The sequence below is a fragment of the Eulemur rufifrons genome, chromosome 9 (assembly GCF_041146395.1).
Source record: "Eulemur rufifrons isolate Redbay chromosome 9, OSU_ERuf_1, whole genome shotgun sequence".
Taxonomy (NCBI): domain Eukaryota; kingdom Metazoa; phylum Chordata; class Mammalia; order Primates; family Lemuridae; genus Eulemur; species Eulemur rufifrons.
Genome location: NC_090991.1, coordinates 28,606,828 through 28,623,899, shown reverse-complemented (window position 1 = coordinate 28,623,899; position 17,072 = coordinate 28,606,828). Strand labels below are relative to the sequence as shown.

The 17,072-nt window shown below is 39.1% G+C and overlaps 1 protein-coding gene across 1 annotated transcript in view; it reads left to right on the top strand.

Moving 5' to 3' along the window:
* ANKFN1 (ankyrin repeat and fibronectin type III domain containing 1) overlaps window positions 1-17,072 on the top strand; it is a 157,768-nt gene that overhangs the window by 130,180 nt on the left and 10,516 nt on the right. Inside the window, exons 16-17 of the mRNA XM_069481160.1 lie at window positions 1,218-1,384; window positions 7,422-7,635. Coding sequence (XP_069337261.1) covers window positions 1,218-1,384; window positions 7,422-7,635 — 381 coding nt within the window. The remainder of the gene's footprint in view (window positions 1-1,217; window positions 1,385-7,421; window positions 7,636-17,072) is intronic.

The window sequence follows — 17,072 nt, the reverse complement described above, 5'->3', positions numbered from 1 at the left end:
AAGGAAGCAGGCAGTGGCAAGATTAGAAGTGCAGGGTACACAGAAATCTCTCAATATGCAGAGAAGTAGGGCCTCCTCACTGAGATGTAGAGATGACCAGATGCCCCATTTTCAGGTAATGTGCTTTTAGCTTCCCTTAATGGCCAGATCTAGGTCTCAGGAATCAATAGCAAAAGGGCACAAGAACAATAAAGGATATTCTTCCTAGAATTCCTCACCAAAGAAGCCAGAATAAAAATATTTTAATAGATTTACTGAATTATTACAGCCCTATTTCCAAAGTATGAAACACACTGGTATAGGTCAGAGGTACCCAGAGTAAGAGAGGTTGCTGGAGAGTAAGTCTCCAAGTTCAACAACGCCCAGGAAGAAAGTGGTACTACAGTACCCTGAATCAGGGTGCTTTCCTCATTCCACTGGAATCTGAAGTTATGGTAGACGATTAGAGCTGATCAGACAAATATAGAAAATCTGATCCCCTCAGGCTGTCTGCACCAGGCTCAGTCCTATACTCCTCTGTTCCTCCTGGAAAAGGAAAAATGATGGAGATGAAGGTTAGACTTTTGCCTGTGGCCTGTGGCCCGTGGCCCGTTATCTTTTGAGAGAGAAAGACCGACTCTGCTGAAGATGAAAATGGTCTGTCCAGGCAACAGCTCACATCATTCCTCCAGAGGAGCTGAGAAGAGAAGACACAGAGGAGTACCAAAGCTCATCATAATTGGTCCTTAGGGAAGTTTTGCAGTCAGACAAAAGACACTCTGAAAAAAGCATGTCTTGTATCTTCTGGGGTTCTGGCCTTGGAAAAGAGCAAGGGAGATACATACTGGAAATCAGACATAAAAACCAAAACTAGTTTTCAAATTGCTACTTGGCTTTTTTTCTTTAAAGTGATAAGCAAGCGTATTTTCCCAGTGTGTGTACACATACGTATAATCAACCCCAACTTTAGAGAAAAGTCCACATAAACAGCAGCTTGAGCCAACTTCATTTCCCCATACCTTACTTGGAGTTGGTAAACCTTAAAAGGGAATACTGTCTGACTAAAGCCAGACAACTGGCCCCTTAAGAGTACATTTATAATTTATTTATGGCTTAATATTTTCCACTGATAGGATTAATAAATCATGTTTTCATTCAACTTGTTTTCTCTGAGGTATGAATTTCTCTATTTTGATACCAGATCTTAACATGTTTTATTTTGCTTGTCCATTTTCCAGTTCATTTTTGCAGCTACAGGGAGAAATTTATTAGTCTGTATTGCCGCCTTTCTGCTGTCATAGAGCTGGACTCTCTGAATACCCAACAGTCCCTGAGGGAAGCGATCTCAGACAGCGAGGTTGCAGCTGCCAAACAAAGACACCAGCAAGTTTTAGATTTCATGCAGGTAATTGTTTGTTTCTTCTGAAGTAAGAGGAAGGAAGAAGAGGCAGGGTGGGAGGGGTAAACACCAAACATGGGAAAGACCAGCAGTCTGGGCTGACTCAAAGAACACAGTACGCAAGTAGCCTGTTGAGTTGGTTAAAATGTGGAGCTCAGAGAGATATGATTTCTCAAACAAAGGCTTAAGAAAAAGTTACAGGTAAATCACAACATTACCAAGAACTGTATTAGGCACAATGGTAGGTAGTGGTGGCTTTCCATGCTAGAGAGAAAAATCACCCCCAGAAATAGTGACCAGAATATTATTCTTACTTGGTAGGCCACTGATAATTTCCACAAAAAGAAAAATTGTATTAATTAACTCAATATCTCGTAGAAAAAAAAATGAAAATGACTCACCAGTTTATATTAACCCAAATCCAGTTAGACCTAAGATTCCTCATGTTCTGGACTTCTTTCCAACAGAGCTGACACTTTAATATGTGGCTACTGAGGTTAAAAAATGTGTTCCCTGTCCATGGTCTTGTGTGGAAAGGCCTTCTGGTGACATCTGAGGGTCTTGTGAAAGGGGTACTGACCAGTGGTCAAGAAAATTTGGATCTGGCCTGAAATTGCCTCTAAATCCCTTGCCCAACTCTTATGATCTTTCTGTCCATCAGTTACCAAATTCACAAAATGAGGATAATAGCAATAGCCCATGATAAGTATCACTATGATATATATTCAGTTCAATTTGATAAATATTTATTAAACAATCAGGTATCAGGTACTGTATGGGAGATACAAAGTTGAATTAGACATGGTCTCTAACCTTAAGGAGTTTAAAATCTATCAGGGCAGATAAGAAATGTGTATAAATACAATTTGTAAAATGTGTTAGGTGTCAAAAGAGATATACACCCCACCCCCCCAAAAAAAGTTCTGTGTCAACACAAAGTAAAAATTTACTTTCACTTGTGGATATCAGAAAGTTGCCATGGAGGATGTAATTGATATCTGAGTTCAGCCTACAGGGATAGGTTAGATTATAGTGAGGTAAAATAGAATGTGGAACAAAGAGACAGTATAAACAGATAAGGCAGGGAGAATAGAAAAACAGTATTTGGGGAATGATAAATAGGCAAGGTTGGTTGGGGCATAAATTGAGTGACAAATGGTAGTAAGAAATTAGGCAAGAATGAAAGATAGCAATGAGATCAAATCCCAAGGACTTTATAAAAGGCCAAGGTAAGACATTTGCATTTTATTCTGTAGGCAATAGGGAGCTAGCCAAAGTTTTGGAGAAAGTTTAAGTTAGAGGCTTTCACAGCTCTGGTTAGGATAGATTCAAGCAAGGAGGATATTCCTCCCACTTATATTGGGAATAACCATACTGGTTGTTTATTGTAAGCATTCATTCTGATTGGTCACGCTTACAAATAATTTGCATTTCTTTCCTGGATTTAAGAAGGAGACTAAAAGCAGGGAAACCAGATAAGAAGCTATTACAACTATCCAGACAAGAGGTAATGACAATTTAAGATGAGGAACTGCTGTGAAGTTTGGACAAATAAATCTAAGTCCCAATCTCCTCATCTGTTAAATAGGGATGATAATAATAGCAGTACCTCATAGTGTTACTGACAGAATTCAATGAGACAACACATGTAAATGCCTGGCACATCTTAACAATAAGTATGTATAAGTCATATATTCATTCATTCATTAACAAGAAGGAAAAATCCTTCAAAATATGAACATGCAAGATTTGGGGGTTTTGAAGTCCTCAGGAAAAAGATATTGTAATTTACTTACAAAGTAGTAAACTGGCAAATCTTTAGGATTATCTTACTTTCTTTGTCCTATAAATGAGATCTTAGATGACCTCGCAGACTAAGGAAATAAACTTTCAAGAAGTTACTTGCTCTCTTCACCTGAAAACATAGTTTTAAAAAATTCAAAACATTGACCTTATCTATTTCATTTCCAGTAAAAATGGAACATAAATGGTGGGGAAGGGGTGGGAAAAGGAGGGATGCAGCATGGGAAGAATAGGAAAGACTGGCTTATCTTTTAAACCCAAAATAAAGGACAATGGAACATAGTAAGAATAATAATGGACCAGAAGTCAACAAGCACACATTTTTAGTCCTGAATCTTCTGATAAACTCTATAGTATTGAGACAATTCATTGGATCTCTGGGGGCCTAAATTTCCTCATGTGTAAAATGAAAGGATTGGGCCAGGTGACCTCTATAGGTCTAGTCAGCTCTAACATTTTATGACTTAACAACCAGAAATATTTTTAGAGAAACACTTCTCTAACCATGCCTTGGGTTCTATTTCTGCCTCATTCTACTGAAGCCTCCCTGGATCCAGTATGTTCATCCAATGAGGAGGCTGACTTTCTTCAGTCTACTGTGGTCTCAAAATCCCTCCTGGAATTCCTGGCTCCATCCTTACTCCCTATTACCCTTGCGCCTTTCTTTTTTATCTAGCCTCGGGCTCCACCGCCTTTTTCTCTTTCCTTTTCATCACACCATTAAGTGGGCTGGATAAAGGCAGGCCAGGCCAGGGATTCTTCAAAGTTCTAGCCTGCTCTGGTCTCCCAAACCAGGTAACTTGAGAGCTCCCTCTACATACTCCCCTTCCAGCCAGCCAGGTACACATAGACTTGGATAAAAGCCAATTCCTAAAGGGTTCAAAAAATAACTTCTTGGCCAGGGTAAAACCAGACTATCTCCCTGCACCCATAGCCTTCAGGGGACCATCTTGCTCTAGGCAACATGGATAACTTCACTGAGTGGAGATCATTCTATGTCATCTCTCCCCTTATCTACGTTGACATCTCAGTCTCTCTCTCTCTCTCTCTTTCTCCCCTCTCTCCCAAAATGAAAACCAGCTGCAGCCACTCACTCATTGGTGTTCACAGCTCAGCCCACCGCACACTATAGCCTGCAGAGGCGACCGCCAGTCGTGAGAGCATTTGTATGATTCCAGATCTAAGACAGTGTTGAAGTCACTACACAAACCAAACATTGTAAAGAGCAAGGGAGTCTATGTAAATAAAGTTAGGAAAAGAAGCCAAGAAGCACAACGAGAAAGGAGGGGAAGGCTGGACCAGGGGGAGGTGTAGAAAATCATAGATAAGGTACATAGGCTTTAGAGACAGCACACGCAGCACAAATGTCAAAGTGTGGAGACCTGGAGCTTGGCATATTTCGAGCTGCTAAAACCTAAAGGGCAATTAGGCTATAATTTATATAGTGTAATGCTCCAAATTCTCCTAAGCTGTAATAGAAACACAGCTCATTAAATATAGCCAATCTATCATCCCCTCAAGCACCTTGCAGCTGCGCTTGTGAGAAAACCAATCACCTTTACATTTTAATAAAAATATTATCTTGCCTGAGTACAGAGAAAGGAGTATAATTTATGGGATGAAAACTGAAATTTTTAAAGGGCAGGGTGAGAAATGGATGCAGAACTTTTAATCAACAGACGTAGGCAGTTCATGGTCTTTCTTTTTTAAAATGTGTCAGCAAGTCTTTAGAAGCTGAATTTGGACCTTAAAATCAGGGGGGATTATGTTGTCAGTTACTTTTAGATCAACAGTATAAGGTAAAATGGGTGAAAATTGGACTTCTTTTGGAGCAATTAGCTAAGTCCTGTTAAACCCAATCTACAGGCCTCCCTGTACCTATATTTTTCTTTTCTTCAGTTAAGGCCTCTTCACCTCATCACTGAAGAAAATTAAGTAAATATTGTTTGTATGCAAATTTTGTAAATATGTACACTAAACCTCTCTACCCATCCTCAGCAATAAGGCTGAACCAATCTTATCCAAAGAGAATGGGTAGGTTATTTATTAATAATTATATTCATTTCCTAGGGCTACTGTAACAAATTACCACATACTCTGTGGCTTCAAACTACAGAAATGCATTCTTTCACAGTGCTGGAGGCCAGAAATTTGAAATTAAAGTGTTAGCAGAGCTGCACTCCCTGTGGAGACTCCAGAGGAGAATCTATTCTGTGCCTCTTCCAACTGCTGGTTGGCATTCCTTGACTTGTGGCCACATCACTCCAATCTCTCCTTCGGTAGTTACATTGCCTTCTTCTCTTATGTCTGACAAATCTCTCTCTGCTTCACTTGTACAAGAATGTCCTCATGAGGACATTTGTTGTTGGAATTAGGGCCCACCCAGATAATCCAGGATAAATGCCTCCTCTCAAAATCGTTAACTTAATCACATATTTTGCCATATAAGGTAATTTTTAATTTTTTATTATACTGGGTAATAGTCACAGGTTCTAGGGATTAGGATATGGGCATATCTTTTGGTGGTCCACATACAGCCCATTACAGTAACCACGACTGTCATTACAACAAATGAAAAATTTTTAACAATGTATAGTTTATAAAGTGTACTCATCTACATTATCTTATTTAATTCTCATAATAACTCTGAGAGTAGAGAACTAAAGAATTAGGTAACCATTCCATTCATCATTGGTTCATTTATTCATTCACTGAACAATCATTTTTTGAGTACATACCTACTCTGCACATCTGAAGGCAAAAAACAAAGTTGGTGTCAGATTCCTCAAAAATAACTCATAAAGTATCAGACTTGGAAAGGACCTTAGACATCATCTGGTCCAACCTCTTCTTTTTATAGTTGAGTAAATGGGCCCAAAGTTGTTAATGGCTTGCCCAAGGCATGCAGTGAAATTAGATACAAAGCCTACTACAAGCTCCAGGGTCCTAAGAAAAAAATGTGTAACTAACAGCCTCTCCTTAGAGAGAGAATAACCAGAAAGCTCATGGCCAGTGTCTATCAAGATCTAACAGAGAACATCTGTCATCCATAGAGAAAAACACAAAAATATAAGTGAATTTTATACCAACAGGCTTCAAAGAAACTATTATACTTTACAATGAAAATGTCATTAAAATCACTTTGGTAACCCAGAAATCAAAATGTAACCATCTAAAATGGACTACCCTAAAAATGTAAGGATGTTTAAATTACTTAAGCACAAACTTTAAGGTTGGGCATGGTGGCTCATGCCGTAATGCTAGCACTTTGGGAGGCCAAGGCAGGAGGATCACTTGAGGCCAAGAGTTCAAGATCAGCCTGGGCAACATAGCAAGACCCCATCTCTACAAAACATTTAAAAATTAGCTAGGCTTGGTGGCATGTTCTTGTAGTCCCAGCTACTCGGGCAGCTGAAGTAGGAGGATCACCTGAGCCCAGGAGTTTCGAGGTTGCAGTGAGCTACGATGACACCACTGTACTCTAGCCCAGGCAACAAAGCAAGACCCTGTCTTAAAAAAATAAATAAATAAGCTGTTTAAGCTGTTTTGCACTTTAGAAGCACTTTATATGTAAAAAAGTAGTAAGTTGAATATAAAAGTTACTTCTTTTCTATTAACATAGGTGTCCAAAAATCTCTACTTAGCAAAATATTTCAATAATACTTTGTTTTTCTAGTTCACATATAAGAACTAGAACTACATTTCTTTCTTATAGTATTCTGAAATTCAAACCGTATCATATACCTTCCCTACAATATCCCCATGTATTTCATTATATGCTAAGAAATAATAACCCTTTATGTGTATGAGCAATGTACCCTGCAGTACTACAAGGAACTTACAAATTCATCATTTCAGCCAATCATCACAGGAACCCTGGGAGGTATGAAAGGGAAAATGTTTTGCCCACATTTTACAAATAAGGCAACTAAGGCTGAAAAAGGTCAAGTGACTTGCTAAGAGTTACTACAAAGTTAATAAGTGATGTATCCAGCTATAATCCAGGTCTTCCACTATTTGCACTAAATGATATAACATCTCAGGTAAAAATATTCAAAATGTAAGATATTACAAAGAAGAGATATTTTCTGTTTCAGCAAACTACATTAAAAATATTTCACTCTTGCTCAAAAGCAATACTTTAGAAAATGGATCATCTGGAACTCTCAGAGAAATTTATTCCTTTTTATTAATAATAACTATTTGATAACTTAATGTCTTTTACCATTTGATTCCAAAGCAAATAGATGAAGTCTGGCGTGAAATGAGATGGATCATGGATGCTCTACAGTATGCAAGATATAAACAACCAGTTTCTGGCTTGCCCATCACTAAGCTGATAGACCCCTCAGATGAGCAGAACATCAAGAAGATCAATTCTACATCATCTCATATAGACTGTCTTCCATCACCATCCCCATCCCCAGAGATGCACAGAAGAAAGGCAGTGAGTGGTAAGCACTGAGATCTTAAGTTCTGTTGTTCAGTCATCAGATTCTTGGTCCTATCTCTGCTGATGAGGTTGTTTGTGCTGAGGCACTGGTTCCAGCAAGTGGTAGGAAACACTGCTCAGTGGTAAGAGTATAAGAACATAGAGGGAATAAAATCAGAACAGTGGAGGGTAGGAAACTAGGGCAATAACCTGAGATCAACTCCACTTAAGGATAGGAAAGATTCATTCCAGTTCTAGCCCATGCTTCCAATATACAAAAGGACACAAAGCAGGGATATGGCTTCAGAGATGCAGAATGGGGGCCACTGTAGTACCAGGTGAGAGCCACACCAGCCATGGGAATCTGACCAAAAACAAGTAAGGAAGGAGAACTGACCTGTTAAATAGGAGCTGACAAGAATCAGGCAGGAAACAGGTCACAACCTGGGTAGGAGCTCAGGACAAACTTCCCATCCACATAGCACCAAAGATCTGGGGTGGAAGGTGAGGAAGAAAGAAACCTTGGATAAACTAGAATCCTGAAACTGAGTCCAAATAAGTAGCTGGACCTCATCACAGATATGATGACTTCATAGACTAGCTGGAGGAGATGCCTAGCAAGGCACGCCACCCTTGGGAATTAAGTCTCACAGCAAAAACATGACTGGGTTAACACAAACTTCTACAAAATATCTATGCTTATAAGCAGAGAGAAAGCATACTACGTAAAGGCAATATAATGCTCTTGCCTAGACATGTTGAGACTAATGCCATTTTTCTATTCAATTAAAATAATGACCATTCAAAGCATCTTTCTTGATTCTATAGCTTATAAGAGTGCCAATTTTTTAAATTTTATAATAGTTTAAAAATAGTTTTGGTTTGTCAGTTTGTCCCATAGGGGGCAGCATGGTGTAGCAGAAAGATTTTGGGTTTACAAATCAGAGACCTGGATTCAAATCCCAGTTTTGTTCTACTGGCTGTATGAGCTTGAATAGATTACTACATCTGAGCCTCAGTTTCCACGTATGTAAAATGAGAAGAATAAGGTATACACCTTGAAGAGTTCCTTGTGAATAATACAATCTATATCAGAGGTACATGGCATATAATAGACACTATAATGTAGATATCATATTTAATGTTATTATTCTTTTTTTTTTTTTTTTTTCCTGAGACAGAGTCTCGCTTTGTTGCCTGGGCTAGAGTGAGTGCCATGGCGTCAGCCTAGCTCACAGCAACCTCAAACTTCTGGGCTTAAGCGATCCTCCTGCCTCAGCCTCCCGAGTACCTGGGACTACAGGCATGCACCACCATGCCCGGCTAATTTTTTCTACATATATTTTTAGTTGGCCAGATAATTTCTTTCTATTTTTAGTAGAGACAGGGTCTCGTTCTTGCTCAGGCTGGTCTCGAACTCCTGACCTCGAGCAATCCACCCGCCTCAGCCTCCCAGAGTGCTAGGATTACAGGCGTGAGCCACCACGCCCGGCCTAATGTTATTATTCTTACTATAGAAAACTTTAATGGTGATATGAGCCTTTTCTATAAGTAAGTTTGTGTGTGCTCCTATGTTTTAAAAACCCCAATGTGTAAAAATCAAAGCTTGGCAAATGGAAGAACTTAGGAGACGGCTAATTTATATTACCAAAGGAGTCTATGATTTAACAAATAATTCAACAAAAGAATTATTTAAATAGAGTTTCTAGAGTGTATTTTTATAGACTCCCAGTGGGATAGGGATACAAATCACATATCGTCTCTGCCAGAAGTGAGACTAATGAGAAAGAGAGAGAGAGAGAGAGACATTAACAAAAAATTACATGGTAATTGCATATGTGCTATGGAGTCTATTGGAGGTGTTAAACCTTAAACTCATAAGATCAAAGAGTGCTTCCTGGAGGAGGTGACAGAATCCAGTACTGAAAGATAAGCAGGAGCTGGGCAGAAAAAGAGGAAAGAAAAGAACATTATAGGCAGAGGAAGAAGACTGTACAATTGTGTTGTAGTTTAGAGAACTGCAAGCAGTTTGGCTGAAACTCAGGATCTAAGGATAGTATTCATTTTTTTATTTAAAAAAAAATTATTGGTTACCCACTATGTGGCAGCACTTTTCAAAGTAACAGGGATATAGTGATAAGCAAAGCAAAGTCTCTGCTCCCATAAGATTATATTCTAAAGAGAAGGACAAACAATGAAAATATAAACAAACAAGATAATTTCGGATAGTAAAAATTCCAATACATAATACAAAATAGCAGGTAGGCAAAGAGAGTGTTGAATTCACTAGGATGATCAGCAGAGACCTAGCTGCAAAAATGCTATTTGAACCAACCTCAGAAGTAAGAGTCAGTAATGCAACCTGGAGTTGGAATATTCTAAGAAATTAAACAGCAAAAGGCCTTGAGGTGGGTGAGCAATGGAAAGAAAATGAACATCCTTGACGCACAGTGAACAAAAGGGTAAGTTGTAAAAGATAGGGGAGAGAGAGAGATGGGCCAGAATGGGCAGGGTTCTATAGGCCATGGCAAAGGTTTGAATTTTATCCTACTTGTGATGGAAAGCTATTGAAAACTTTTAAGCAAAGATTGACATGCTCTGAATTACTCTTTAAAATCAAGTCTGGCAGAGACCATAGGGGAAAAATACTGGAAGCAGGGAGACCAATTAGTAAGCTATTAACAAAGGAGATACCAAGTTTTCTGACATGGGTGCCTCAGGGTATCATGATGCCATTTACCAAAAAAAGATAAGAAAGAAACATAAACAAGCTTGGGTGGCTGGGCAGGTTGAAATTGAGTTAGTTTTAGAACATTTCAACAAAAAGAAACATTCAGAAGAAAACAAGATGTAGAGAGTCTGGAACTTAAGAAAAAGAGAACTGGGCTAACAATATAGATTTAAGAATTTGTTGACATGTGAATGACGTGTGAAGCTTCGAAAATGCTTGGGATTCCCTAGAAAGAGTAGATAGAATAAGAAGAGGAGAGTGTGTAAGGATCCCTGTGGAATGGGGCAGCGAGACTTCACAAACTAACAAGGAACAACCAGAGAAAGAAGATTAAAAAAAAAAAAACAAAACAAGACAGTAGTGTCACAGAAATCAAGGTGTGTCAAATAATGGAGAAAAGTTAAATAAAACAACTGGAAAACTGTGGTTTCACTTTTTTCAACAAGGAAATCATCAGTAATCTTGATCAGAGCAGTTTTTGAAAGCAAAGAGATAGAAGCTGAACAGAAGTAGATCAGGGAGTATATGGGAGGTGAAGAAGTGGGACCAGAGAGATTCACTCTTTTAAAATCTTGGCTGCGAAATGGAAGGAGGAGGGAAGGCAGTTGCTGGAGAAGTGTAGGGTTGAAAGAGTATTTTTTAAGGCAGGAAAGCTATATATGCTATGATGTTCCACAGTTCATTTAATTCTACAAACAACTCTTATTCTATTTCCACCTTCACAGCCCTTGTCTACCCTCTCAGCTCACAGAACTTTCCCAGTGTTTTATCTTCTCTTGGCCCCTGGGTCCTAAGCGGATTCTTCCTCGACTGTATGAGGGTGGCCTTCTCTATGCTATAGAAATGCCAAACTCTCACATTGGCCTGAGGATGGGTTACACACACTCCCTGCTGGGAGGATCTGGCCAATTACATTTGGATTTTATTATTAACTTAAAATGTGAGCGATCATCATTCTGTTTCTTAAAATATAACTCTCTCTTGGGTCCATTTATTTCTTTGAGGCCAAGATTCCACAGGCTACGAAACACAAAGATGTGGAGGGCAGCAAATGACAAATGGAATCCAGTGACAGGGAAGCACTGTTGAGAGCTGGGGAGAAACATTGAGTGTCCTGTCCCCTCACAAAAGCAGAAGCCTTTCAGAACAATGAAATCTGCCACTGCATACTCGGTCCTTTCCATGAGTGTGACTACTTTGAATTGTTTGGAAACCATTTATGAAGGGGAAAAAATCCAATTTAGAAGAACATCCCCGCTGGGTTACTCACAGGGCAAAGTTTGCAGCACAATTCCATTCTGTGTGGGTAGGGTTCACTAACTTCTAAGGAGCCTGCTGGAAATATAGAGCCTATTGCAAACCTAGCCTCTGGTGCCAGTCCAAGATTCTGTTTTAAGGCTATTGAGTACCATGGATTTGTTTGTGCATATCTGTTGGGGGTGGGGGAGGAGGGGAGTGGAACTCTTTAACTTATTTCCCATTTTTGTGTGGTTTTCAAAACACAAAGTAGAACTCCTCTGAGTCAATTAAAATTAAGCATCTCCCAAGGATCCAAGGGGGAAAGTTGGCTCCTAGAAAAGGCAGCTCAAGGCAGGGGGTGGAATGATTTGGTCCATCACATGGGTATTTTCTCTCCCACTCCTTTTCTGTGGGTATAGTGGTCACAGGCAGCAGCAATTTTTTTTTCCGATACTGCTGTTTCTCCTAGTGACGCATGGGTGAGGCTAAAGGGGAGGGGGGTGTTGTTTCAACCTTCAGATGCATTTGAAGATTATTCTGATCTTCCAAATGTATATCTTCCTGGTAACCTTTTCCCAGATGATGTTAAGAACATTATAGCATAAACTAAACAGCTCAAAATATCAACAGGAATCTGGAGATATTATTTCTCTTGGGAAACTAGAAGGTGAACAAACCCCTGAGGCCTGATGAGAGATTCAGTAAAATTCTTCGTTTATAAATTATTTAAATTCTATTCAAACACAGTGGAAATAGCTTCACTGAAGCACATATATAGAGATATATATACACACATTGTCTATATATATGGATAGTGATACCTTAAAAACGAGAAGCTAGATTTTACAGCAAATATGACTTATTATTCCTTTCTTTCTGTCCTGCCATGCCCCCTGCCTTTAAGAGAAAAGCAATAACTTTAAATCAATTATTCTTTCCTGAAATGTCATCTCCTCATAACGCCCTCAAAATCCACACCAACTCTTCTCTGCTGTTGTTGGCCTGACCCACAGAGACCAGGAGTTACAACATCCATTACAATGGCAAGAAAGCCAAGCTTCCTAAGCCAGCACTAATACTATGGGCAGCACTTTCATCAAACAGTTCCTGGGTCAAGCAGAGGGGAAACTCAAGGTTCTACCAGTGCTGGCCTGCCTAGTGGGCCCTCTGAGGGAAATTGAGGAGTACAACCAGGTTTATTAAAATAACAACTGGGCAAGGTGCCTACAATGGTTAATGGAGCATATGGCCTGGATCTGGGAATGGAAGCTGCACTTTGCGTTCTTTTCCAGGAAGAGAGGGAGTAGCAGTGGCCTAAGTCCTTGGAAATTCTCCTCAGTGCCCTGGCTGGCATCCTGGAGATTTTCCCAGACTGTTCTGGGAGGGATATCCCACTCTAAGCAATAGGTTCCACTAAGTCTTCTAATAAATAATACAACCACCATGCAAGTCAAATATTTAGATTCCCGCTAGAGAAGTGTTTCCCAAGTGTGGGTCCATGAACCAACAAGATAATATTTACCACTTCATACTGAAGGCCTTTTGCATCTCCTCCCTGGGTTACCACAGTTATAACTACGTCTTCTCTTGATTTATCTCCTAATTCCCATGCTCCTGGGATCTATAGTAAATAAGTTATATTATTTACTAATTCACTGTTAAGTATAAGTTAGAAAATGCAGTACTGGACTAGATCACCACCATCAGAAGATATCATGTAAGAAATTACTGTTCTCCTTTATTATCAATAGCAATCTTACAGAAAAATCCTGAATCATATCTTATTACTGGTTTATATTTTAATGATCTTGATATGTTTTCTAGTTATTTTCCACTAAGAGTGAAAGGAATCTCAAGAGTAATTAATATCTTTTGTTTGTAAGCCACTTAAAGTATTTTTAACAAACTAATTTAATCCTCATAGTACCTACAGAAAATAAGGAATATAATTGCCTATGTGCTACAGATGAAGAAAGGTTCAGAGAGGCTAAGTGATTTGCTCAAGATCACATACACAGTAAGTAGCAAGACAGGACTTCAGCCCAGGGTTGTCTAACACTTGTTCTTTCTGCTACACTTGGGCTGACTCTTCAGTCAAATATCACCAAAGATACAGCAAAATGATTTGGGTGATTATTTTCAGGAACTTCTATGGCAGATTAAGTAAATTAGATCCTTTCAGAATGTTTTCAGTATTGTTTTTAAGAGACAGTCAAATTTCATGACTCTATATGCTCCCAGACTTCAATATTCATTTCAATTTCAATTCCCAACCACCCCCCACACCCGGTCTGTGGAAGAATTGTCTTCCATGCAACCAGTCCCTGGTGCCAAAAAGGTTGGGGACCACTGCCTTAGTCCATTCCTTCAATGACTGATTTATTCAGTATTTACTAAGCAGAGTTGAGTAAGACATAGTACATGCTCTCTAGAGTTCACAGTCCAATGAGGAAGGCAAATACGAAAATGGATAATTTATAATAAAACTTGGTAAATCCAGTAACATAGATACAAACAAAATGCTGTAAGAGCCAAAAGAACTGAGCGACTAACTCTACCTGGGGAAACCAGCACAGACTCTCCCCGAGACTCAGTCTCAAACTATGATGCTTCATTGAAATATTAAAATGTTATTAGCTCCTTTAAAGCACATCTTCATATATTCCTCAGTCCCCTCCAAACAATAAATGCTCACTATTTGTATACTGACAGAGCAAAGTACAAACTGCTTTTGCAACGTGCTTGATCTGACCATGGGCTGAAAAGAGGAAGAAAGTATCACAAACTCCTCAGTGGTTGTTTCTAGTTATAGTCATTTTTACTATCCTTCCTCTAGTGGGTTAATAGTGGCCTCCAAAAATATATATCAATGTCCTAACCCTCATAACCTGTGAATATGATCTTATTTGAAAAAAAGGGTCATTGCAGATATAATTAAGGATCTTAAGATGAGATCATCCTGGATTATATGAGGGGGCCCTAAATCCAACGACTAGTCTCCTTATAAGAGACAGAAGAGAAGACACAGACATAGAAGAGTGGCCATGGGAAGACAGAAGCAGAGATTAGAATGATGCACTCACAAGGAATGCTGACAGCCACCAGAAGTTGGAAGAGGCAAGAAAGTATTCTCCCCCTAGAACCTCCAGAGCGTGGCCCTGTTGACACCTTGATTTCAGACTCTGGCTTCCAGAGCTGTAAAAGAATAAATTTCTGTTGTTTTAAAATGCCTAGTGTGTGGTAATTTGTTAGAGCAGCCACAGGAAACTAGTACAAGATCTAACATGTTTCCCTAGCAGCAGCAATGTCAAGAAGCCCTTACTAAGAGCTTAACTAATATAACTGTGTGGGTACCACAAAAAGTGAATTAGATGAACCAGGCCTCAGCCCTCAGAAAGCTTCCATGGAAAGGCATATGGAAATGCTAAGTGGATGGCAATATAGCAGGTCTTTGGAGTAAGACAAATTTGCATTTGGCTGCCTATTCTGCCACTTATCAACTATATGAATTGGAAAATTTAATAAGGCTAAGCTTTAGTTTTCTCATCTGCAAAATAGGAATTGTTGTTAAGTATTAAATGAAACAAAGCACTTAGAGCAGTTAGCATTATGGCTGGATCACAGTAAGTGCTAAGTAAACATCAAATATTGTTATTATTGCATGTACTTGTTTACATAAACAAGTACATGCAAACAGCTGAATAGACACCACTGATGAGATAAATGGAGAAGGAAGTTCAACTACAGTCAACTATGAATTCTTTGCATGAGTCCTGTTTCAAATTTCCAGTTAACTTCTCTTCCTTATCCTTGCCATATTCAAAGACAACCAACAATCTTGAGATCCTCTAACCTGCAGTGCCCAATTTTTCCCACTAAAGATGGAAAAAATGTATTGTCTAAAACTTTTAAAGATATCAGTCATTTGGCCCAAGTCTTTACCCATTTCTTTCCTTGCATCCTTAAAATCTTCTTATATTTGTCTTCCCTAACCACTTGTCTCTGAGGACAAGTCTTTCCATCTTTCTCACTAAGAACCGATGCCAGCACTGGTACTTACAATTAATTACCCCTCCTGTTATATTCATCAATCTCACCACTCATATCTTTAACCATGCCCTCTCCAATAATTCCTTCTTCTCTATACACATAAACATCTTCCTTCAACCTTGCTATCCGACCAGGCTCCCATTTCATCTTCTGGATGTTTTGGCCATCCCCCAGGCTCAACCTATCCCATATTAAATTTGCTATCCCTTCCTCTGCCCAAACCAAATTAGGGTTGCAATTTAACTTTTCTGGTTTAATTTCCTGTCTTCCCAGGAAACACAGCTTGAAACCTATTCATAACTTTGGGGCTTATGCACTCGCTTCTCCCAATTGTCTGGAACACTTTTCCCTGCAATTTTTACTGGTTCCTTCTGATCACTGAGGTCTCACCTAGATTCCCTGTTCTGCAGAGATGGCTTCCTTGGCCACCTTATTGAAAGAATTTTCCCTCTAAGTCACTCTCTAGCTAAAATCCACTTTCATTTTCTTCATAGAACTTTGTGCTATCAGAAATTAATCTTAGGCATTCTCTCAGTTGTTTGTCTAATCCATCCTCTATGAGCTGCTTGAAAGCAGAGACTCTGCCTAGCACAGAACACCTGCTCGGTAAACATCTTTGAATGAACGACTTTGCTGAATTTCTACTTTCCTCCGCACAACCCCAGCTCCTGCTTAGCCCCACAGTCTAAACAAAATAAACACTTAGAGGAAACAAAGCTTGGACCACAGCTTCCTAGTTGTCCTCCCTGATATCTCTTCCTCTTCAGGTTCATCTTACATCTAGTCTGCTACCTTACTCTTTAGAATACTAAATCACAGCTCTCTTCTTGTCAATTCCTCAAAATCCTTTAATAACTACCCACTGGCCATAAAGTTAGGTACAAACTCCTTATCTAGACATTCAATACACTCCTCTGGTTATACTCTACCTTTTATAAAAATTAAATGCTCTTTTTAAAAAACATTTACTTTGAAATAATTATAGACACAGGAAAGAAATGTAGAGGAAGTCCCATGCACCCTTCCCGCAGCATCCCCCACTAATGTTACCATTTTACATAATCCTATCTGTGTGTGTATACACACATGCACATATACACACACATGGGCTTGCATGTACAAATCTATGCAATTTTATCATGTGTAGCCTTGGGTAACTACCACCATAAACAAGACACTCAAGTGTAACATCACCACAAAACTCCTGTTACCCTTTTGTAGCATTACCCATCACCCCATCCCTACCTCTGGCAACTAATAACCTGTTCTTCATCTCTAAAGTTATGTTATTTCACAAATGTTACATACATGGGGTTCTTTATTTTTATTGATGAGTTATATTTCATGGTATGGAAAACAGTGTGTTTAACCATTCATCCTCTAAAGGACATTTGGGTAGTTTCTATGAAAAGTTTGAGGCTATTACCAATAAAGTTGAT